Source organism: Callorhinus ursinus, unplaced genomic scaffold, assembly GCF_003265705.2.
Source record: "Callorhinus ursinus isolate GAN/ISIS: 27379988/994484 unplaced genomic scaffold, GSC_fseal_2.0 scaffold7, whole genome shotgun sequence".
NCBI classification, from domain to species: domain Eukaryota; kingdom Metazoa; phylum Chordata; class Mammalia; order Carnivora; family Otariidae; genus Callorhinus; species Callorhinus ursinus.
This window is the reverse complement of record NW_027397069.1, coordinates 26,651,597-26,675,249: the sequence shown is the minus strand read 5'-3', so window position 1 is coordinate 26,675,249 and position 23,653 is coordinate 26,651,597. Positions and strand designations below refer to the sequence as shown.

The following is a 23,653-nucleotide window of genomic DNA, read 5'->3' as shown; positions in this document are numbered from 1 at the left end:
TGTAGAATCTTAATCTTGTGACCTTTACAGAATTCATTTGTCAAAATTTTTGGTTTAATATTTGAAATGATTCCGTGCAACACTTAACTGAAAATTTTGAAAGAACTGTCCATGATTGGCCATGGTTGTGGTGGATATATATATATGCTGTATAATAAATTGGTGTTTTCTGAGCATCCTAATATATCTATAGCCCATGGAGTCCTCAGGATGCTTCTGGGCTTGTACAAAAGGAGTGCCCCTCCCCCACCCAGGGTTCTACCAAGTCAGTCACAGGAACCCTGAGCAAAATATTACCACAGAGGCTAAAATTAAGCTACTGTAATTAAGAGGAGTTCTTCATTTACATATTTTAGCTATATAAAATTGCATGCTAACTCTAGTTATTGTTTTTGAAAATTCAAAGACTATTTAATTAGATAACGGTAAGTGCTAATTGTAAGCGGTTTTAAATATCCTTGCTTTTTTTTAATCCATTCCAGAGTACATTTGGTTTTGGAAGCTCAATTAAAGTACAATATATTTCACATCTTTAACTTAAAAATAATTTAAAATTTTCTTTTTTCTTAGGAAGGTAATAAAGAAATTTTATTGAGCAGATGAGCTTATTCCTCCTTTACATGTTAATAAAGATACATACTATAGAATAAAAAATGCTTTTGGTGCTTTGTATGTTGTAGGTACTCAAATATTTGATAACTTTAAAAGAATTCCTGATTCTGGTCTACCTGAGAAATCTAAGAATGGTTAGTTGGGATTAAAAAGTCATTTTTTTTCTCTAAGTAAGCAATGACTAGCAGAATGTGGATTTTTTTTTTGTTAGGAATTTTTTGTTATTGGTTCTATAATTTATTTTGCTTTGTACAGGTAGCCCAGCAGAATTTTCTCAGCTACAGGTAGATGATGAAATTATTGCTATTAACAACACCAAGTTTTCATATAAGGACACAAAAGAGTGGGAGGCAACCATGGCTAATGCTAAAGAAACTGGAAACCTAGTAATGGATATCAGGCGCTATGGAAAGTCTGGTGAGTTGGTTTTACCACTGTCTGCCTTTCTCAATGGGGAACTGGTCTTTGGCAAATGGTTATAACAGCTTGCTTCAATAACTTTTTTCTCATTTTTTAAAATTTTTTTGACTTCGAGGTATTTTGTGGTTATGCTGAGACAAATCTTGAACAATCCTTCCTTGACTATTCTGTCTGAAAACTTTTCACTAGCAAATTTACTGAGTTCTACATTATTGATTGATTGATTGAGATGCTATACTGACTCTGAATGCAGGTATTAACTGAAAGCTATTGTAATTGCATCTGCATTTGGGAGTCTCATAATAATTTTGAGTATTAAGAATTACACTATGATTTTACTTTCTCAATAGCACCATAACTAACTGCTGGTGTAAGAGAGAACATGGTGGGTCATATTCCTTTTCATGCTCAAGGAACTTGCAGTATAATTCTACTATTTTGTTTCTTAGTTGTTGAGGTTGGATGGGGAATGGCATTAAGCTTCCCCCTCCCTGCCAAATTATCTCAAAATACGATATTCAGTTCCGGCTTATAGAAAGTGTCAGCGAATTTGCTAGTCTTTTCCTTATTAATATGATCTAACCCTTGTGTTTTCGGAAGATGATCTGTTGGTCAAAACACCTGCACTCTTTACTTCTTTCCCACACTACCTGATTTGTTTGTATGTTTTTGTATGTACATTTTGTGTATGTGCATTCAGTAACTTTGTTCTTTCCACTTCACCATTTACGTGTACTCATTTCTTGATCATCATGTGCCAATCAGACTGGGCCAAAGACCAAACTTCCCTGCCATTTACACGGCATAAAACCCTCAATCTCACCAGTATGGCTACCAAAATTATAGGTTCACCCGAAACAAAGTGGATTGATACAACTTCTGGAATTTACAGCTCAGACAAATCTTCAAATCTGTCAATAACAACTGATTTCTCAGAAAGCCTCCAGCATTCTGTAAGTATTTTGAGAAGTGGGAGTATTTGTGTAGAGCAAAGTGTCTGTAGGAAGTGTGTGTGTGGGGGGGAAAGAATTTGAACAATTTTGATGCTACTTGAAAAACATTTAGTTGAATAAGGTAATTTATAGTAATGGGAGTAAAATGTATTTTTGACAGTCCTAAAGCAGTACTCATTGATAGAGTAATAGTTATATAATGGTAAAAGCAAAAGATCCCGTAGTGGTGTCCTATAGGTGTTTCCTGCTGATCTTCATCATTATACCCATTTCTTAAATCTTTGTGGATGTGAAGTAGTAATGACGTAAAATTATGCACTGTAAGTTTTCTATGCTCTCTGTGGCCTTTAGGGGTAAATTGCACACAATTACTATATCTTAAATCCTCATGAAGCATTTTTAGTTCTTGTGTAGATGAATTTGATGGGTAGACTTAGATGTGTGGTTAAGAGATACTCAATTACATTGATTAAAAATAATTACAATGTAGAAATTTTTCTAAGTATCAAAGCAATAGTTAAATTTAAAATTTCAAATGTTTACATTGACTCCCTAGATATAGTTGTTGTTATCCTAAGATATTCTTTTATCTAATAAGGAGATCCTGCTACATTGTGTAAGAAAAGCTTAAATGCTGAAGAATCCTCTATGCTTGTGTTGCTTACCCATAAGTATAAGCTAAGTGAACTTAATTATTTGGCACATCATGTTTCTTGGAAAATTAATGACTGATTGAACTTAAAGTCATCCATGCTTATAGATAGGTGGTCATTAATCCTTTCACAAATATTAAAAAAATTTAAAAACTTTTCTATGTAAAAAACTATAAGAAATACATTAATATCCTGTAAAACTCATCTTGTTAAGATATTCTCTCTACTGGGAAATGCATTATTAAAACCCAAAGTCCAATTGGAAAGAATGTTGTTAACTGGCATTTTATCCTTTCCAGAATACTGAATCCAAGGAAATGAATGGAATTCGTGATGAAAGTACTACTTTTGAATCAAAAGGTAAACATCACCGTTATAACTAGGTTTATAATATAGAAGTCACAGCATTCAAGTTCTGCTATTATGAAAATTAATATCAGTGAGTCAAAGAAAAACTGATCTCACTGCAAGTTGAAACTAAGAGGTTAGCATGCAGATCCAGTTGCAGACAGGTGGAAGGGCATTCAGTTCCAGGGTTCTGGAATAGTTCAGGAACTACAAACAAAGGTTGGCAGAGTGTCCAGGAGCTTTGAGTGACTGTGTGTCTAAGTCAAATAAGAAAGACTGGTTTTCCTGAGGCCATTAGCCTTCTTGCTCTGGTATGTTGGCAGAGGGAAACAGTTAAATCTGAAACGATGAATGAGGTTTCCTTTCTCCCTTTATTGTGAAAGGGACAAGTTTGTAGGCAGCTAATATTAATAGAGAAATGGCAATAATAGTCGTTAGCCAGAGGACCCATTTGTAATGAAAAAGCAGGTGTCGTATCTAGGGAGATCTCATATGGTGGAGTTATCACTCTCTTCCTTCTGTCTGTCCATAAATCATTGTTGCCACATGCTATATGCTACTCCTTAGGCATATAAAATAAATAAGAAAGATCTGGTCCACATAAGCAGGGAAAAAGACCCAAAGAAGACAGAACTCCTGCTATCATGAAAATAGACTCCCACCAGCTAGGTTTTCACAGCAGTTTGACGGCTTTGTATCTGCCTTTGCCAGTTCATAATACATTAGGTCAAAGCCAAACCAAGTTTATAAATTCCCCTTGATTGATGATTTATTTTGGTATTTAATTTCTGATAGTTAGAAGTGACTGCATGATGTAATGTATGGTGATTAATATAACATAATAAAAAAAAAGTGACTGCATCTTAACTGAGACTGCATTCTTCATCAAAGGAGTTTTTAAAACAAACCTGACTTATTTTTGATTCACGATGTTAAATCCAAGACATCCAGGTCCCATTCTGCCAGTAACTCAGTTAAAGCAAACTGCTAAGACACCAAACTCGTCATTAGTGACTACGACTATATGCACGCCTGTCATGTAAGGGTTTTCTTTAGACAAGCACCAACTAGTATGAAGTAATAATTGCATTTACATATTATGAATAAACTTAAGTATAAGAATCATTTGCCGTAACCTTGCAACACGTCTGTAGAAGTCAGAATGTTTCTTTTCTTTTCTATTTTTTTTTTTAATCAGACTGAACTCCATTTGCTTAAAGTTAGTGGCTATAAGATGTTAAACCAAGGCCAAATACTTTAGATAGAAGAATATTTTAATTTGGACATTTGTTTTTATTTTATCTTTCTCTGGGTATTAATTTATCTTCTTCCTCCCCACTATTTCTCAGTTCACTTTTTACTTAGCACTGCAAAAACTCTTAGTTACAAATACTTTTCCCTGGACTTCTAGCTTTTGGATTGATTAACCTAAGCAAAACATTTCAGTTTCCATTTCCCTAAGGCTGTGTGATCTAGCACGGAAGTATTTTGGCTTCTATGAAACTATGATGCTATCTGCTAGAATTTATTAATAAAATAATTAGTTCCATTACTAATTTGGATGTGGTATAGATTACTAAAATATGTGTCTTTGTACACTTAAATAATCCATATCCTCTATGGCTATCAGTTTTATCATTTTACAACTAATGCTACAGTTTAGAAAGGTGTGTCAAATACCATTTAGTTTTCCAGTGGTAAGAGATTAAGATGAATGACATGGTATTGACATTTTTTTTTTTTATTTTCCAACTAGCATCTGAACCTATTTCTTTGAAAAACTTAAAAAGGCGATCACAATTTTTTGAACAAGGTAAACTACCAAGATGATGATTCATGCCCTTTCATGGAATTGTTCCCAATCTCCACTCTGTCCTCATAGTCTTTGGTGCTGGGCACTAAGCCTTTTCACTTTGGCTGCCATTGTGACCAAGCAACATAACCCATTTCCATTCTTTTCCTAGGGTCATCAGGCTTTTCTTACAGTTCATGGGTCTACCTCTGTGGTAATGGGTCTTTGCGTGTCTTGTGTATACCTCTGAATTTTTTTTTCTAATTAAAAAAAAAAAAAGGTTGAGATGCTGTTTAAACACACACTTCTTTCCACTGGGTGGTGACAGTAAGAAATGAGGAACTTCACTTACGCCTTACTGCTTCCTACCAATTGCATACTATTAGATTACACCAACACCCAATTGTTGAACTTTTGAAAAATCTAACTTTTGGTAATGGAAAATGCTCTTACTAAAGAGCAGAGTTGTTTATTGCTATTGGAATGATGGCTTTGGCGTGTTAATAGGACCCCCCTGTTAACGCTGAAGTAAACTAAATGTAAATTTCAGTTGCACTTCTGAACACGTGCATTTTGAACCTCCCCGTGTTGGTGTAGTTGGGTCCCTCTGCCTTCTGTGCTGTGCATGTGGCATTTCTTCTCCCTCCCACATCTGCCTAATGCCCTGTCTCATGAATGCAGTCGGAGCTTGTGCTATCAAGAACTTAAAAGTAATATCCAACATTTGAGATGCGATGGCACAGAGAGGAGTGTGCTGTTGGTGTCTAAATGTTATTGTTTCTTACTTTTAAGATGATTAAAAACCTTTACACACTTGCCTTATACATAGATTTTTTTTTTTAAATCTACTAGTCTTTCTTTGGTGAATTAAGGTTTCTTTTTGACCATAAATAGGAGTAGCTCACCACTGTGCATGTACAAGGTCTATTTGTGTCAGTATCCTTAGTGTTTTTTGTATTTTTGTTAAATTCCTGTTTTTCTATGGTAATTTAATTGAAACAGTATGATACTCCTAGCTCAAACAGGCTGCATAAGACAATTCCCTCTTTCTCTGTTCTGATTTTCACTCACTTTTCTTCAACAGGCTGTTTTAGGGAAGGATATTTTCCTAAGTCTCAAAGCAGTTTTCTATTAAAAAAAATGTTTAAGTGAGTAATTTATTTGACAGCTGAGGTTTCAGGAAAATTAAAAAATATTGTACGATAGTGCCTTTCATGAAATGTACTTACTTATTATTCTTGTACAACATACAGACACATATTCATGTAGCATCCCCTGAGAATAAAAAGAAGACTATTAGGCCCATAAGTTTACACATGAAGTTTGAATATTTGTGCTTCCCTTTCAGAGGAATGGGAAGGATTTCTTGAACATGTCTTTGTGGTGTCTTATTTAAATAAAGTAGCTCATTAGCAAAGAGATCTGGAAAATCTGATATAGAGCTGTCACATTGTCATTAAATAGTGGCAAGTAAAAACTTGGATTTGGCAGATGTTATAACATTTGAAATTCTTTTTTCCCCTGTTGGGCTCAGCTGTGACATACTACCCGGTGTATTCATAAAAGAACCCTAAAACCTCTTCAGAAAACACCAGCCGTCCAGCTCTAGTACCAAGGGCTAGGGGATACTTTCAGCATCCATAGTTTCTCTCTCTCTCTCTCTCTCTCTCTCTCTGTTTTAAATGACTGACTTTGGAAGATGAGTAACAGATGGAATTGAAGAGAAAAACTGAGATACTGCTGTGGTTTAAAAAGAAACCAAAAAAACATTGAGCTCACTTAGTATACTGGCATAGAAACAGCTAATATGACTCTGAAAAAAATTATTTCATAGAAATGAAAAGACTTATAGGTTTTTTTTTTCTTCCTTTCCCACATGGTGCAACACAGGAAGCTCAGATTCTGTGGTTCCTGACGTAAGTAGCATTCATTTGTTTTTGGAATAAACAAGGTGACCTTGGTGGGACTGAATTAGCACATACTAGCGTTGCTGATTTTCGGTTGCATAAGAATTTGTCAAGGGGTGGGTAGTCTTTCCAAGTTGAAAAGACCCATTTTGAACCAGAAAGCCAAACCTCCCCTGGTGCCACTTAGGCCAAGGATGGTATGAATAATTCATGTAAGCGAAAGTGCTTCCGTAGATGACTGAATGAAGTAATATGTTCTTCCTTTGTTTGCGCATCTTCTCTTACAATTGGTTTAGCTTCCAGTTCCGACTCTCAGTGCCCCGAGCCGCTGGGCGTGGGATCAGGAGGAGGAGCGGAAGCGGCAGGAGACGTGGCAGAAGGAGCAGGACCGCCTGCTGCAGGTAGAGCAGAGTGACGTGGGCCCACGGGAGCGAGGCAGGCTGGCTTTCCCTGGTCAGTGTCAGCCAGCATCGGGAAGCAAATTAAAAACAAAAAATCAAAAGCTAATAACCTCATAATTAAATCTTTTGCTAGGCAGCACATTCTGCATTCATTATATTTCTAGTTTGAAGCTTTCCGAGTCCTCCTTTTAAAATCGTTATTTACCCTGTGTATTTTTTAGGAGGCGGCACTATAGTTTTGTGGATTTTTCTTATGTATGACAGGTGTATGAATTGTAAGGACTTCCACCCCGTAAGCTGTGTTGCAGAGAAAAGAGCTCCATTGCAGAGAAATTCGGTCCCCCTTGCAGTTAGCTAGGGGTTTTAATCAATTACAACTGTGGTAAAGCGTGGCTGTGGATTCAATTCTGAGTATCTACCCTTTCCCGAGACTGCTTAATTCGATATAAGCTAGTTCGTACTTGAGGGATGAAAGTCCGATTGGTGAAAATAATATCACCATCTTTAAAGATTGAGGTGAAGGGTAGAGCTAGCAAAAATGCTGGTGAAAAAAATCCTGTGTAACATCATTAATCTGTTAATTAACTAATTAACTAATATGCTATCTCTCCTTATAGGAAAAATATCAACGTGAGCAGGAGAAACTCAGGGAAGAGTGGCAAAGGGCTAAGCAGGAAGCTGAGAGAGAGAATTACAAGTACTTGAATGAGGTAGTAGTGTTGGAATGCGCTGTGTTCTTCTCTGTCTCAGTGAAATTAGCCAAGATGGAAGATCCTCTATTTCACCTGGCTTTTGCCACATATCCACTTATATAAGCTCTTTGAAAAACACAAGGAGCTCTGATTTGTCAGAATTTTGCTCTGATGTTTCAACCTTTCTCGTAGTTTCTCTACTGTATCATTACTGCTTCTATTAATGGACCCTAACTGCATCTTTCTCTTTGTACTTATATTTCACCCATGTGTGGCTTTGTTGGCGATAAAACTTTTAACATCATTTCGAGTTGAAATCGGGCCAACTACAGTCAGTCTCTCAAACTGAATATAAATAAATGAAATTATAGCGATACACAGATTCGGATGGGTTTCTCTTTGCCCCTGGTCATGTAGGAACTGATGGTCCTGAGCTCAAACAGCATTTCTCTGCCCACTCGGGAGCCTGCCGCGGCCACCTGGGAAGCCTCCTGGGGTGAGGGGTCCAAGTCATCAGACCGGGAAGGAACCCGGGCAGGAGAGGAGGAGAGGAGACAGCCAAAGGAAGGTGCAGTGGAGGACCAAAGAAAGAAGCTGCAGGACCAACTCACGCCTGAGAAAGAGAGGAAACTGAAGGAGCAACAACATGAGGAAGAGCCAGAGCAGAAGCAGTGTCACGAGGAGGCCCAGGAGCAGAAGCACCAGGCAGAAAGGGAGAGGGAAACTTCAGTCAAAATATACCAGTATAGAAGGTTTGTCCTACAGCCGAAGGGCACTGTGATGTTTTTATATTGGCTTGGCTTAGCTCAGTCCATTCCCCACTTCAGAGGCTCCTAGTTGGTCCCTACCATCCATTTTCTACACAGGCAGCCCAAGGGAGACCCTTTACATTGCACACCTGATCCTGTCACCTTACAACTGTTCAGATGGCTTTCCTGTCACATTAGAATACTACCCAGGTGCTCGCCGTGACCTAGAAGGCTCACGTGACCTGGATTGTGACTCTCTGGTCTACTTGGCTTCCTACCACTCTTCCCCTCGCTCTGTCTGTTCCAGCCACACTGGCCTCCTTTTTCTTCCTTGAAAACGTCCAATGCATTCTGCCCCTGAACATCCGCATTTTTTAGTCCCTGTGCTTGCAGAGGGCTTCCCTCACCTCTTTCCTTGTCTTCCTCATTTTCTTTAATAAGTCTCTGCTCAGATGTCACCTTCTCAGACTTTCCAGAATACCTTATCTAAAAGATGTGCCTTTTCCCCACACCTTCTCCTCATATGCCTTACCCTGTTTCATGTTCTGTATTGGTTGTCCACTGAAATGTAAGAATTACATTTAATACTGTTTTTGTTTTGTTTGCTTCAATAGCCCAGCCCTAGAACAGCGGCAGGCACTCCGTATACAGTTGTGGGATGAATGAATTGCAAATCTCTGTTGGTATTAATAGGTCTTCTTTCTGCACTGATTGATCGAAATGCTTCTGTATGTTCAGTTTTCAACCCAGAGACCATCTCATAAAGAGGCTAGAATAACCTTGTTTTGATATCAATTTCTCAAACTCAGGAAGAGTGTTAAAGTCTAATATGTTGACCATAAACTCTTCTTTCTATCTTTTAGGCCTGTTGATTCCTATGACATACCAAAGAGAGAGGAAAAATCTTCAGGGCTGCTTCCTAGTGACAGGTATATGGGACATTTTGTTGTAATTTAGTTGGAATAATTGACTTGAGATGAATATTTGAGGGCTCGTCTAAATGTATTTTAGAACTACTTTAGGTCTTGATCTTTTGTGGGATATAAAGAGATCTTGCTGGTTGATCTTTGTATGGACTAGCTTTTGCTGTGTGACCAGCTACCCCTAAACTTAGTGATTTAACATGATTTTGTGGGTAAGTATTTTGGGCTGATCCTAATTGGCGGTTCTTTTAGTTGATTGGGCTCCTCCTACATCTCCTACTAGTTTACTAGGCAGCTCTGCTTTGGGGAGATGGCTGTCATCTGGGACAGTGAGAACAACTAGACCATGTTCTTTCAAGATCCAGCAAGCCATTGCAGTCTTATGTACATGGTGGCTGAGCAGAGAAGAGAGAATTAAAGAGAGGAGGCATGCTAGGTACCTTGCTGTCTATGTTCTGAACTGGCCCACCAATGCTTCTGTCACATTCTATTACCTAAAGTAAAATCACAGGCCAGCCCAAGTTCACAGAACAGAGAAAAACTTTACCTCTTTATAGGAGGAGCCGCAGTGCAAGGGGAACGGACACAGGGTAGAATTGTGTTCATTTTGTGCAACTGCCTTATTTTTTATTTTAAGGCGGTTATAAGCAACGGCATCAGCTTTCCCCAGATGAAGTTACATGTGGACATCTGAAATGAGAATGGTGGCCTACCCTGATGAGAACTACTGGTCAATTCCAGGAAATGTTAGCTACCTCTTAAAATTTCCTGAGATATAAATTTAATGTTTAAAAGTAATTTTTAAAATACTTGGCAGTTTTGAAATTGCTAAGGACTTCTAAATAGACTCTGTCTATAAATATCCAGTGTATGACCATTAATTTGTGTTTTCAGAGCTGACATTTCTTCCTTAGGAATTTACCTGAGAGATATGGAAAGATTCATCTCTACAGGCAACCAGGCTGATTGAGTAGGACTCCGAGTAGATAGGGAAAATTAATATATAGGTAGTAATGGGCTGACATTAAGCTAGAAAAACTTTTAGTGATGGATGCTCTTATTTATAACGAAGGTTTCTGGGCAACTGTGGATCATTAAATGTGTATCTCTCTTTTTTAAAGATATGCATTTATTTATATATTTATAATCTTTATGCAGCTTATAACCTGGAGACAACAATTATATTGCAGAAGAAAACTTAACAAATCCTGGAAAATACAGAACACTGCCAGGCAGTTGTGGTGTAGCATGCCTTAGAGGCGTTAAAGGGTATGGCTGGACATGTTGCAATAAAATTATTTTCTGTGTTAGTACAGATGAAACCACTCATGAAAGTTGTCAGCAGTTGCGATACATTATGTATTATACTTTATTTTATGTTGTATACATGTGCATATACATTGTATGCATGTACATATGATAATGTATATTATTCATTATTACCACTATTGTTTGAAGGTATGGTGCTTAGTAAAGTGAGAATGAGGCCAGGGTGGGTTGATACAAAAACTTAAATGTCGCCATTACAAAATCAGTTATCTTCAGAGGTTGCCTATGCCAGGATGCTGGAATACCTCTTTGCACAGCTAAGGTAGCATTTGGTCAGCAGCTGTTTTGGAGGAAGTACCCAAAAAGTTGATTTCTTGACCCTTGGGCAGCATGAAGGAAAGGACAGTATGATGTTAGGTGATCTGATGACAGATGCTTGGTAGAGCCTGTACGGTTGAGATCTGGAAGGGAATCAAAGTATACAAATTGGTAAAAAAATCATAGGCTTAGTCATCCTACAAACTGGAGAGGATCTTCACATGTTCTTCACATGCTCTTCTCTCATTTAGAGATGTCACTGTTTTCTGCTACCTTGTACAACATGAAAAATTCCTTTTTAAGAAGATAAATGTAGCTTTCAACAGATATAGGAAATAAATCAACTGCTTTAAAAAGCAATCTTTTTGGTGTTCTTACATCATAAATGTAAAAAAGATGTTCTTAATGAGATGTCTATAATATGTTGTGTTTTGTGTTATAGGAATAAATCCAGATCCACAACTGAACTGAATGATTACCCTACAAATAAAAATGGTAAATGTGATTTTTTCCCCCAAATTCTTCAGCACAGTTGCTTGTTTATGCTATCACATGCTATGATCAGTATTTTTAAAGTCAATATATTTCAGATTCATTAAGATAACATAATTAAAATACCAAGTATTTTTAGCGTTTGTGTATAAAAACAAAACTATCTTATGTTTACTTTGGCTTTACTTTATAATGGAGGGGGTACTGGGAGATGAAAATGGTTTTAAATAGCTAATGAAACATGTGGAAATTTTTCAGTATTATTGATAGTTTTGTATAGATTTTATCTTGCAGCCAAGGAAATGGGACAGAAAAGTTTTCTGCAGAATACCAGGGGACTTAAAAATTGTTTATAAACTTGAAATTGTACATTTAAGTGTCAAGATGTCCAAAAGTCCAAAATGATAATGATTTTGCTAACCTGGCAAAAATGATTTGGAACCCGATATTGTTAGTATAAAGTGTATTTTTAGGACTGCATGTAACAAATTATATAACTAAGGAAAAAAAAAAACACTAAGCAAAAAGCATGATTTTAAGCAGTGTTTGCATAACAGGTTTTGGGCAAAGCAGGTGCTTGCTAGTCAGTTATATAAATGAATGAAGGTCCAGGTGAGGACTGGGGTGAATTTGGTGGACATGTCCACTGAGCGGGTAGCCACGTGAAAGAATGCAAGCCTGCCCTTGCCATGTGGGAGAATGCAAGGCCATTGTTTCCGTGGTTAAAGAGAAGTTAAAAACAAGGTGGATTTTCATGTTATCTTTTAAGTGCTGACAAGGATAAGTAAAATTTAAAGCGCTCTGTGAGCCAAACCACACATCTACAGGCCTTAAATGGTCAGGTGGAAGCTAGTGTGTAACCTCTGGTTACAGCTTGTAGAATTTAGTTTCTATTGGGTCCTATGATCACTCCTCCTCCTTAACACTGAGGAGCTTCCATTTTCTGGTCCTACTTTAAATTTCCAGCCTTTTGCTCTTTTTGTTATTAGGGACCCCTAACTAAAACCAAAATTTTCTCTTTCGCAGTTGCCAATTGATCAGATGCTCTCTGGTCTTACTTGTTTGGATTTCTGGGTTTCTTTTCCCCTTGAATTTGCCCCTAGCCACCATTAAAATCCATCAGTACTTTAAGTACTTCGATCTTCAGTATGTGTTTTCTTCCCTCTACTAACCGTAAGCTCTTGAAGAGCAGGCAGTGAACTTATGAAATATTTTATTGAAAAACTTGGTTATGCCAATAAGGCACTTTTAAAATAGAAAATATTTAATTTAAAATCTGACCAAATTGATAGGCTGTGGGCACCCACAAAGATAAATATAGGTGGGCATGAGAAAACTTTGGCCTTGTTCACTGCTTGCTGGAAGATGAACTAAGTTAGAGATGCACTGTGAATTTAGAAAAATTAACAACAGCGGTAAATCTGGAGAGTGAAAGGAAACAAATCCTTAGATGGAATTTCCTAATCCAAATTAAAGGGGGAAGAAACTTCAAAGTTACAGACGTTTTACCCAAATCATAAATTAATCAGCAAATCCAAAATGAGACAAAGTCTTCAGGATAAAACCTAACTGAATCGTCAGCATGTATTCTACATCCAAATTATAGCTTTGTCAGTTTCTCAGAGGACGAACAAGGCTGTTCACAGTCCTTGGTTAACATTTGGGTTACTTGGATATTGTTCAGTTTCACAAAAGCTATTTTAGTGGTTGAAGGTGCTCTCATTCCTACAATTTGGTCATGGCTTACTGTAGAACTTATACCACGAAGACTTGAGTGGAGTCAGCTGGAGAAACAGGCATATAAGTCTTGCTCTCCCCCGGCGGAGTGTAAGTTTTTGAAGGCATTGTCACAGCAAGTTTTCAATAAGCCTATGTGTTTGGTTGATTTAATTTCAGAAGGAAGGGACAAGTGGAAGAGAAATTATTTGTAGGCGAGCACTTTGTAACTTAATAGCGCTGAAATCAATGCTGGTTGTTTCCTTTTTTGGGCAGCCTCCTTAAGTCTTCCTGAGTGCGCTCTGTGGCATGCCTCTGGGTGTGGAACTGGAATTTCCAGGAATCGCAGATTTGACTTTTAGGTTCCCATGCAGCAGTCTCACTGAGAATTGATGTTACATATGTGTATAGTGTCACATCTTTTGCTACATTGTATCTGGAGGTTTATCCACAATCTCCCCCCCCCACCTTTAATAATGTGCTAATCCAGCAGCTTCTGATGTGTTTTTAATTTAGGAGGCAGTAAATATTTAGACCAAATTGGGAGCACTAGCTCATCACAGAGGAGCTCCAAGAAGGAACAAGTCCCCTCGGAAGCAGAGTTAGAGAGACAACAAATTCTTCAAGAAATGAGGAAGAGAACATCTCTTCTCAATGACAACAGCTGGATCCGGCAGCGCAGTTCCAGTGTGCATAAAGAGCCGATCTGTCTGCCTGGGATTATGAGAAGGTGCGGGACTTTTTAGGAGTTATTTCCTCTTCTGTACTCTGAAGCAGATGTTTAATTTCTAGACATGCTGGTTACCTTGGACAGGAGAGATGTCATAATTTCTTCTTGTCTTATCTAAGAGTTAGTGGAGAAGGGAAAATGCAGCAAATGTCATTGTGTGTATGTGATCGAGCATGTATTGAGTGCCACACATATGCCTGTTACTTTGTCTCCATCATCTGACTTGCTCTGGGGAAAATGTTTTGAGGCAGGGGTAGTGATGCTGTTTTTCCATGTGGAGAAACTGTGGCTCAAGCGGGGAATACACTTGGACAAAACCACATGGTAATAGGTTGCAAAGCTGGATGTAGAACTCTGAAGTGCAATTCAAGCACTTAAATGTCCTTCCTTGGCTGCTGAACTGAAAAAGAAAAGTAGGCCTCTTTTTTTTTTTTATAAGGAGATAATGGTTCGATTGGAATCATGATAATAGTGTTCGCAAAGTGTGAAACCTAATTTTTGTAACTTTAAAAAATATAGATATAAATTAATTGGAGAGGAGAAGATGAATATTCTAAAAGACGTATCTTGAGTAAATGAATACTGAAGCTACTTTTATTAAGTGTTTTCACAGGTGACAAACTGAGGAAAATTTGTAACACATTCGAAAGGGCTATTTATCTCAATTTACAAGTAACTTTTGTAAATCAGTAAATAAAGTGTGACAACTTTATAGAAACATAGACAAGTGATATAAGCAGAGAGTTCATAGAAAAAGAAGCAAAGTCAGTAAACATTTAAAAGATCAGCCCTACTCCTAAAACAATAATCCTGTATCTCCTTATGAGATTTGTAGAGTTAAATGGTTGATTAACTCAATCCAGTATTGACAGTGGTATAAGGAAACAGGAATTCTTGTTCTCAGTTGGGTGGAAAGTTTTTCAGTGTTTATTAAACAAAAGTTTTTACGTCCATATCCTGTCAGCAATTTAGTTCCTGGCACTTTATTTCTGAATGTATTTGGATAAGTATGCAAAGATATATTGAAGGATATATTCTTAAATGTTATTGGCAAAAAAGAAGCAGAGTATCTATTAATAAGAGTACTTAGTGCTTGCTAAACAAATAGTGGCACATTGATAAACCCACTAAGTTTTGAGGTAGTGTATGAGACAGCAATGTCTCTTTCTTTTATAGTGGTATAGTATTCTGCCTTATCACAAATCATATCAAAATTGGGCAGCTCTTTGGATGATGTTGGTTGGGGCACTTGGACAGTTACAGTCCTTCTGAGCAGGGGTTGGCAATTTTTTTTTTTTTTTGTATGAAGGACCAGATCGTAAATAATTTTGGCTTTGTAGGCCACATCAGTCTCTGTCACATATTCTTTGGTTTTTTTTAATGACCATTGGAAAATTAAAATTACCCTTAGCTCACGATCTGTACATATCCTGACAGTGAGCTATTATTTGCTGTATGTCTGATGTTGATGCTGTCCTGATAGGTCCTCGGGAGCTATTGGTGGGGAGCTGCTGGTTGGGAGCTTCTGCTCCCTTGCAGCCCCTCCACAGAGTTGCTTGGGCTGCCTCATGACATGGCACCTGGATTCAAAGAGGAAAGCTTGCAGAAGATAAGCCCTAATGTGCGAGTGTTTACAGACCTCCATTTGTATATGTTTGCTTATGTCCCCTTGGCCTAACATGTCATATGGCCAAGCAGAAAATCAGTGAGACGGGACCACACAATGGCATGGATACCAGGAGGATGATTCACTGGGGGCCTCTAAAGTGCTGTCTTTGTGTGAACTGACTTGAAGATAGCTCTGAGATAATATATTACCTGGAACAAAGTGAGTTATGAAGAGTATACATTGTAGAGTAATCCCATTTGTTTAAGAGTGTTAAACTCATGAACCCATTGCATATGTATATAGACATGACTCTACTTGTGAATTTGTCTCTGTATGAAAATCTGTATGTAACAGAAAAAGTCTAGAAGTTAACAGTGGTTACCTCTGGGAATTAGGGCAGGTACATTTTGGTAAGTGAGGGTGGAGGGAAAATTTATTCTTCCCTCAAATACCCTTCTATATTGCTTGGGTCTTTCTCATCACAATAATGTAGTACTGTAATTTTAAAAGAAAAAAAATAGGGGAGCCTGGGTGACTCAGTCATTAGCGTCTGCCTTCGGCTCAGGTCATGATCCCGGGGTCCTGGGATCGAGCCCCACATCGGGCTCCCCGCTCTGCGGGAAGCCTGCTTCTCCCTCTCCCACTCCCCCTGCTTGTGTTCCCTCTCTCGCTGTGTCTCTCTCTGTCAAATAAATAAATAAAATTAAAAAAAAAATACATATTTCAAACTTGGGATAAGAGTTCAAGTTTTAAATGTAATAACAAAATTGACCTGTTAGAAATAAACCATTTAGGGACGCCTGGGTAGCTCAGTTGGTTAAGCGTCTGCCTTCAGTTCAGGTCATGATCCCAGGGTCCTGGGATCGAGCCCCACATCTGGCTCCCTGCTCAGCGGGGAGTCTACTTCTCCCTCTCCCTCTGCCTGCTGTTCTGCCTACTTGTGCTATCTTTCTGTCAAATAAATAAATAAAATCTTCTAAAAAAAATAAACCATTTATAATTTGGAGTCAGTCTTTGTAGATCAGAATTAATGTAAGCACTTGAATTCATTCAAGAGAGATTTTCTGAAAGTTGTATTTAAATCAGTTTGTGAACTAAATTCGATTTTATTGTTTTAAATAATTTTTGAGCATCTTATTTATTTATCTATATATCTATCTATTTGAGAGAGAAAGACAGAGCAGGGGGAGGGGCAGAGAGAGAGGGAGAGAGAATCCCAAGCAGACTTTGCACTGAGTGTGGAGCTTGATGCTGGGCTTGATCCCAGGACCCTGAGATCACAACCTAAGCTGAAACCCAGAGTCGTCCACTTAACTGACTGAGCCACCCAAGTGCCCCAACTCTATTTTAAATGCATATTCAGTTTAAGGGAAGTGGTTGGTGAATGCTTCTATAAGATGGACATTAGACAGTTGATTAAATTCGGGGTTTGGGGTGGGAGTGAGGACTGCAGAGTAGGAATTATCTGGATTACTCTGGAATCAAGGAGACACTGGTTTGAAAGCCAGTTCCACCACTAACTAGCTCTTTTTCATATGGGCAAGTTAACTTCTAGAGATATACAAAAAAGTGTGAAGATTAAATAAGTTAAAAATTTTGTGACCGTGTTAGTCTAATACCTGACATATGTAAGTTACTAAATGGTATTTTTCTTTTGGTTGGGCTTCAAAAATTAAGACTGATATGTCTAATCCATTGAAGATTTAAAGGAGGAATGTATGTTTTGGTAGTAGTTTATTAAAAAAATTTTTTTTAGTATTTTCTTTTCCACTTCGGTGTTTTTTCTTTAAGCACCAAGTAAATGAAACTAAGTGAAGATTAATTGAATATGAGACATCATGATGTTGATGAAAAGAAACTTTAGTTATTAAAGGTAATTTTTTATGTAACTGGACTTGTTAGATTAATACCTACTTATAAAATACATAAAATGCGTATTTTAGGGACTATAATGATGTATTGATTCTAGTTGAATGTATTATATATCTTTTTTTTAATTTTATTATGTTATGTCAATCACCATACATTACATCATTAGTTTTTGATGTAGTAGTCCATGATTTGTTGTTTGCGTGTAACACCCAGGGCTCCATGCAGTACATGCCCTCTTTAATACCCATCACCAGGCTGACCCATCCCCCCACCCCCTCTGCTCTAGAACCCTCAGTTTGTTTCTCAGAGTCCATAGTCTCTCATGGTTCGTCTCCCAAAATCGGAGGGGGAATGTATTATATAGTCTTAATGAGCTCTTTCCATGTTTCAGAGGTGAATCTCTAGATAACCTGGATTCCCCAAGATCCAGTTCTTGGAAACCATCCCCTTGGCTCAATCAGTCTTCAGGAATTCGTGCTTCTTCCTCTGTTCAAGACTTCAGTCGCCCCCCGCCTCAGCTGGTGTCCATGTCAAACCGGGCCTACATGCGGAATCCATCCTCCAGCATCCCCCCTCCTTCCACTGGTTCCGTGAAGACCACGGCTGCACCTTCTCCCACACCACGCAGCCATTCTCCTTCGGCATCACAGCCAGGCTCTCAGCTCCGCAACAGGTGAGGACCTTTGTCTCGGGGAATTTTTCATTAAAATTTCCCCAAAGTCTTGTCCAAATTTTCTAGTGAAAACCAGAAACAAGCCTTTGAGAATCTGTCAAATTCAGTGTTCCTTTACCAAATCAATTAAAGGCTTCTTAATGGCTTTCCATGCTACCCTAAGAGCATTTATGGATGTCTTGTGAAGCCATTGGAGACCTTTAAAACATGTACCTCATTGCCAATGTCTCGTTTGCTTTTGCCTGTGGTCAGTGCAGACATACTCGTATAATGCTCAGCACGGAAGCATAAAAATATACAGTAGCTTATGAATGCATTTGCAGTTTATGAATAAGAGCAGTATTATAAAATGTTTGACTTTTATTGAGACTGTAGTACCAACTCTTTATAGGCACTAAGTTGAAAAGGAAAGCATTATAACCAAGCTTCATTGTCTGTGGAACTTTTAACAAGCTGAATAGAAAAATGTTAAGTAGTTAGATAATGCTTTTTTTGTTTGTTTTTGGTTTTCAAAACCATTGCTGGCTTCTTATCTAGTTTGCCAACATTTTGTTCAGACTACATCGACTGAATTCTGTAGGTTATATGCTGCAGGTACTGGGTAAGAGTTTTAACTATAGGTCTTGATTCCGTTTGCCTTTTGATGTGGAGGAAAACACAGATATCAACATGCGTTGGGTTTTGAGGTTTGCACAGCTTCCCTACAGACGACCAGTGCGTCCATGAAGCCCACACAGCAGTGTTTCTGCTGTCATCTGAAGGGGGTTCTACCGGCATATAGTATTTTCCGTTGCAAGTGAGGTCCTGAAAAGTAAAAACACGGTGATAAATATTGGAATGTTTTTTAGCTGTCAAGGGATTTTGTTAAGAAAACATATCCATCTAAAATAATGTTACTTGTACCAGGATCTCTAAAATGTGTATCATGGAGTTTGACTTAGGAAGGGGTGCAAATGTGTGGTAAATGTTGGGCAGAGATGAAGGCTCTTGAGTGGGAGGAGGCAGCATCTACTCACTGAGAGCTCCACCCTAGGAGAGCAGGCAGGAGACAGGCGATTGGCCCTTCTGCCCTGGAGAGGTTTCTGTCTCGGAGGTGGTCCTCTCGTGCGAGACCCTTGGCAGTTCTGCACTTTCAGAGTCACTAACCTGGGTCAGTACTGTGGGATGCAGTGGTACTAAGTGACCTTTACCTTCCCACCTGGGACAGGAGAGACTTGCATCCAAAGGAAAGTAGCCACCGTCCTTACCTGTGCCCATGGTAGCTGTCAGCCACTTGTCATCTCCTCCTCCCAGAGGCAGTCCTGGAAGCCAGAGGCACTGTCAGGAAAGCACTGGTCCTTCTGTGTAACTAGAAGAGCAGGTGAATGAGGAGGAGAATGGGAAGATAAGACTGAGATGGTAGAAGGGGCACGGTAGAGCTTTCTGGGTGGAGCTGGGGCTTGCTCTCTTAGGGTCCGGCCGGGTGTGACGGGAGGAGGGCTGGGCTTTGGCTGGTGACCTGGCTGGGTTAGAGGAGAGGAAGACTCGTGCTGAATACAGATGTGACCTCAGGAGAATAATGTCCGGAGTTACAGAATGGACGAATTACACCGAAATTGTTAATTTACATGAAGGAGGTGTCAAGGGTTTCAGAACCGCCACGCGGGGCTCCTTCGAGGTACAACACAGCATACTTTGGTTGGTTGGTGACAGTTTTCCTCCCACAGATCTATACTTTCCTAAGAATTATTAATGTTAATGCCAGAATGTGATTTTAAGTAACCTTGATTTGCGCCGATGAAAGCCTCCCTTCCGTTCTCGTTCCGTGTCTAGGTCAGTCAGTGGGAAGCGTGTGTGCTCCTACTGTAATAACATTCTGGGCAAAGGAGCCGCCATGATCATCGAGTCCCTGGGTCTTTGTTATCATTTGCATTGTTTTAAGGTGAGACCGAGACGAACAGCCTGTAGGCCCGCAAAGCTTTGCTTGGAGAGCGCATGGCTTCTTGGCGGGCTGGGTGTGAATGTCCCACTAACCAACTCAGTGCTACATTTTGTCAGTCTGTGCTGCACTTTGAATCGCAAATTGCCTGTTCTCAAATCTTGAACCTAGTCTCAAAAATTAAATCCAGAACACTGTGCACTTCTGGTCTTTAGTCTGTTAAGATTCTATGAGTAAAATTTATAGCTTATATGTCCTTTCTTTAACATGCTGTCACAGGCATACTTGAAATATAATTTAGCAGTGTTATTAACAGCATGGGGACATGCAAATCGGAGTGCCTGAGAGCCTAGCTTTGATAGGGAGGGTATGTAAAGAAGAGCATTGTCAAATATTTTTACGATTGCAAAGCCTGCTTATACCTGATGGGTTTTTGCACATAAGAACTAAACCTGTAATTTACTTCATTTTGCATTCTCTGTCTTTAGAGACACATCTGTGTGATTCTAGAACTTGCATTGTGCCAGAAAGAGACTCTGGTTCTTATTCCTGGAGTCCTGCAGAACACAGCTTGCTTAAGCCCGTGTGTCGCTGGCTTGAGTAGTTCCTGGGCAGGCAGAACCAGTCAAAATAATCAGTGTTTGGGTATGTCGAACCAATATATGCAGTCTCAAAGTGCAAGTGCCACGTGCAAACACTCGTCAAGCTGGGGCAGCAGGCCACCAGGCATTGCCCACCTCAGAGGAAAGTGCCAGAACCCCACTCCCTCCCCATTCACTTCTCTGGTTCTTCCATGTAATGCCTTATCCTCTCACATTCCCCTGTAAGAAATGAAGACTCAATTCTTTCCGGCCAATCAGCAGATCATTTTTACTCTTTTGATATATTTAGAATGATCATTTCGGCTCTTAAAATTAGACTTATGTATTCTTTAATGTCTCATCTGGCAGGCTTGATTTTAATCTACTAATTATCTTTTGGGCTTTTTTTTTCTTTGCTGAAACAATTCTAAGAGCTTAAAAGTTGCATTCTGCTCAGTTTCCCCCCTCCCTGCCCCGGGAGTGCCCTGAGAGTTCTCCAACTGACTGATTGTGGTGGTTCTTTTTTGTCCCTCAGTGTGTGGCCTGTGAGTGTGACCTCGGAGGCTCCTCCTCAGGAGCCGAAGTCAGAATCAGAAACCACCAACTCTACTGCAACGACTGCTATCTCAGATTCAAATGTAAGAGAGCAAATCAGGGAGAAAATTTCTTGTCTTTTAAGGAGACCACGGGTTCCCATGCATTTCCCTGAACCTGCAGCCATGTCCCCCTCCAGCTCCCTGCCTTAGAATTCCAGGCTTTAGGAAGCTTCGTGTGTGCCCCCGCTTCAAAGCAAGTATGGTGAGTGGGTCAGTGCTCCAGACTCCAGCCACTCTCGGGAGGGTTGAGGGGCCAAGGAGTTGGAGGGGGACACCTGCCTGAGTCAGGACGGCATCCATTAGAAGAAACTTCTAGTGACTTGAGGCTATCAACAAACCCAAACAGACAGTTTAAAATGATCCTTCTGGGTAGACCGTAATCTGTTTCTTGGCTAAGAATCAGTCCCTCATCATCAGCTGATTTCTGTTACTTCACAGTGGGTTTTGTTTCTGTGACTTAGAACATGACCAACTTTAAAAACAGTGGTTTGAAAAAGGTGGTAAAGAATAGCTTATGCTTTGTTACTATATAAGCATATATTAGTATGGTTAATATTTTTAAAAGGAGAACATGAATTCTGATTTTATGGTGTTTGGGTGTCATTTTTGGGAAAACTGAGTTTTTCAAAAACTTCACATGCGAATTTGTGTCTAAGCATGTTTTTGTTTGTGTGTTATGAAACCGAGGCTAGCTCCAATAGATTGCATATCGTTTATAGCCACATAAAGACAACCATTACTGCTATCGATATTTTGGACCTTGATGCTGGTAACATGTGTTTCTTCCTTATTGTGAAAGGGTGTTACAAGTGGTATCAGCAAAACCATTTGCTTTTGAACTCTGAGGTATTTACATGGCCCTTTATGTGAAGAGTGCTTTGAAAATGGTTTCAGCCCGGTCAACTCTCTTTTATCTGTCAGCGGGTTGTGAACCTTCGCTCCCCGGCGTCCAGTCCTTTTCTGGACATGACCACTGCGGTTGGAGAGTGGCAAGGCTGGGCACGTAATGGCGGGAGTGTGTGTATGTGTGTGCGCTTTTCTCTCTTGAATCAAATTCCCAAGCCAAATAGAATTGATTTTTGGAATCTTCAGGGGAAAATTGCCCATGCCTTTTCTCTCCTCCAGTACAAATAATAGAGAGTTGAGTGTAACTTACTTCTATATCAGCAGTTTATATTTACTTCACTTTTGCAAAGAAAGGGTTCTAGAATGGAGGCTGTGATTTGCCTTGCTTTATCTTAAGTGAGTGACAGGTCACTCTTCTACCTCACGGGGCCCTTCTCTGAGTGATGACTGCTATGTATCCCGGGCGGCGATATCCAAGTATTTCTCTATCCTAAGTACTTTTCTTTTTTTCTCCTTGCCTGATCAGCTGGACGGCCAACCGCCATGTGATGTAAGCCTCCATACGAAAACACTGTTGCAGATAGAAGAAGAGGTGGTTGCTGCTGATGTAGATCTATAAATACATGTTGTATTGTCATTTTTGCTTTTTTTTAAAAAGGATAACACTTTTTTTTTTAAATTTTTTGCCTCTCTAGATTACATCAGAGTATTATAGTCTTGGTAGAACCTGTATTTTTGTTGTTGTTTATTTATAAGAAGGTGATTCTGTGTGTGTGGGGGGGAAGTGCAGTATTTACTTTTTGAATTCAACATCTTAAAAGCACAAGGGAAAAATAAGAACTTCAAAATATTTTTGACGCTGATATTGATCTAGTTTGACTTTCTAGTGGTGTTTTGAAGAGGGTTATTTTATTGTTTTTTTTAAAAGGTTCTGAAACATTATTTGAAATAGTTAATATAAATATATAATGGCATTTGCTCTGTTTATTGTAATGTATACTAAATTAATGCAGAACCATATAGAAAATTTCACTAAAATCTACCCACAAATTTGCTTTCTGTGTCCTTCTTTTCATCTATGTAATTTGTGCTTTTTAAAAAAATTTTTTTAGCATATGTGACATTTTATTTGCTTGATGAGGGGATCTCTGTTTTCTTCACCAGAATGATCACTAAGCAATGCCTGATAGAAAGCTGCTTCTTTTCATTAATACAGAATCATCATGGTTTGTATACCAAAAGTTTTCTCCAGGAACTAATAAGCCTTTCTGTTCCACTGCGTTTGTAAATAAACTTGCTGATGCATTAAGGACTGGTTCTCTTTTTTTCTTCTGTGTGTGTGTATGTGTTTGTCTACCTCCCAGACCTTTTAGTCCCATTTCAGTATTAAACTTGTGTTGATATTTTTTATTTAGCATCTTTACTGAGATAAAAAGTGACATATAAATAAATTTGTATATTTAAACCATACAATATGACAAGTTGGATATGTGTGATTACCTATGAAATTATCACCATAATCTTGATACTGTTTTTACTGAAAAATTTCACTAGGAACTTTATTTCTGATGGAAGGTTGTTTC

At 38.8% G+C, this 23,653-nt stretch overlaps 1 protein-coding gene across 3 annotated transcripts in view; it reads left to right on the top strand.

Annotated features, from left to right (window-relative positions):
* The window catches only part of LMO7 (LIM domain 7), a 192,941-nt gene extending 169,566 nt beyond the window's left edge, over positions 1 to 23,375 (top strand). For 2 of the 3 annotated variants that reach the window (XM_025875264.2, XM_025875265.2), the window contains 15 exons: positions 868 to 1,029; positions 1,879 to 1,985; positions 2,938 to 2,998; positions 4,743 to 4,799; positions 6,669 to 6,694; positions 6,982 to 7,086; positions 7,704 to 7,796; positions 8,196 to 8,530; positions 9,391 to 9,456; positions 11,480 to 11,532; positions 13,762 to 13,975; positions 17,848 to 18,129; positions 19,942 to 20,050; positions 21,164 to 21,266; positions 22,597 to 23,375. In XM_025875264.2, the coding sequence (XP_025731049.1) occupies positions 868 to 1,029; positions 1,879 to 1,985; positions 2,938 to 2,998; positions 4,743 to 4,799; positions 6,669 to 6,694; positions 6,982 to 7,086; positions 7,704 to 7,796; positions 8,196 to 8,530; positions 9,391 to 9,456; positions 11,480 to 11,532; positions 13,762 to 13,975; positions 17,848 to 18,129; positions 19,942 to 20,050; positions 21,164 to 21,266; positions 22,597 to 22,619 (1,796 nt within the window). In that variant the 3' untranslated portion in view covers positions 22,620 to 23,375. The remainder of the gene's footprint in view (positions 1 to 867; positions 1,030 to 1,878; positions 1,986 to 2,937; positions 2,999 to 4,742; positions 4,800 to 6,668; positions 6,695 to 6,981; positions 7,087 to 7,703; positions 7,797 to 8,195; positions 8,531 to 9,390; positions 9,457 to 11,479; positions 11,533 to 13,761; positions 13,976 to 17,847; positions 18,130 to 19,941; positions 20,051 to 21,163; positions 21,267 to 22,596) is intronic. The other variant, XM_073894434.1, reaches the window with a different exon arrangement.
* Positions 23,376 to 23,653: the final 278 nt, after the last annotated feature.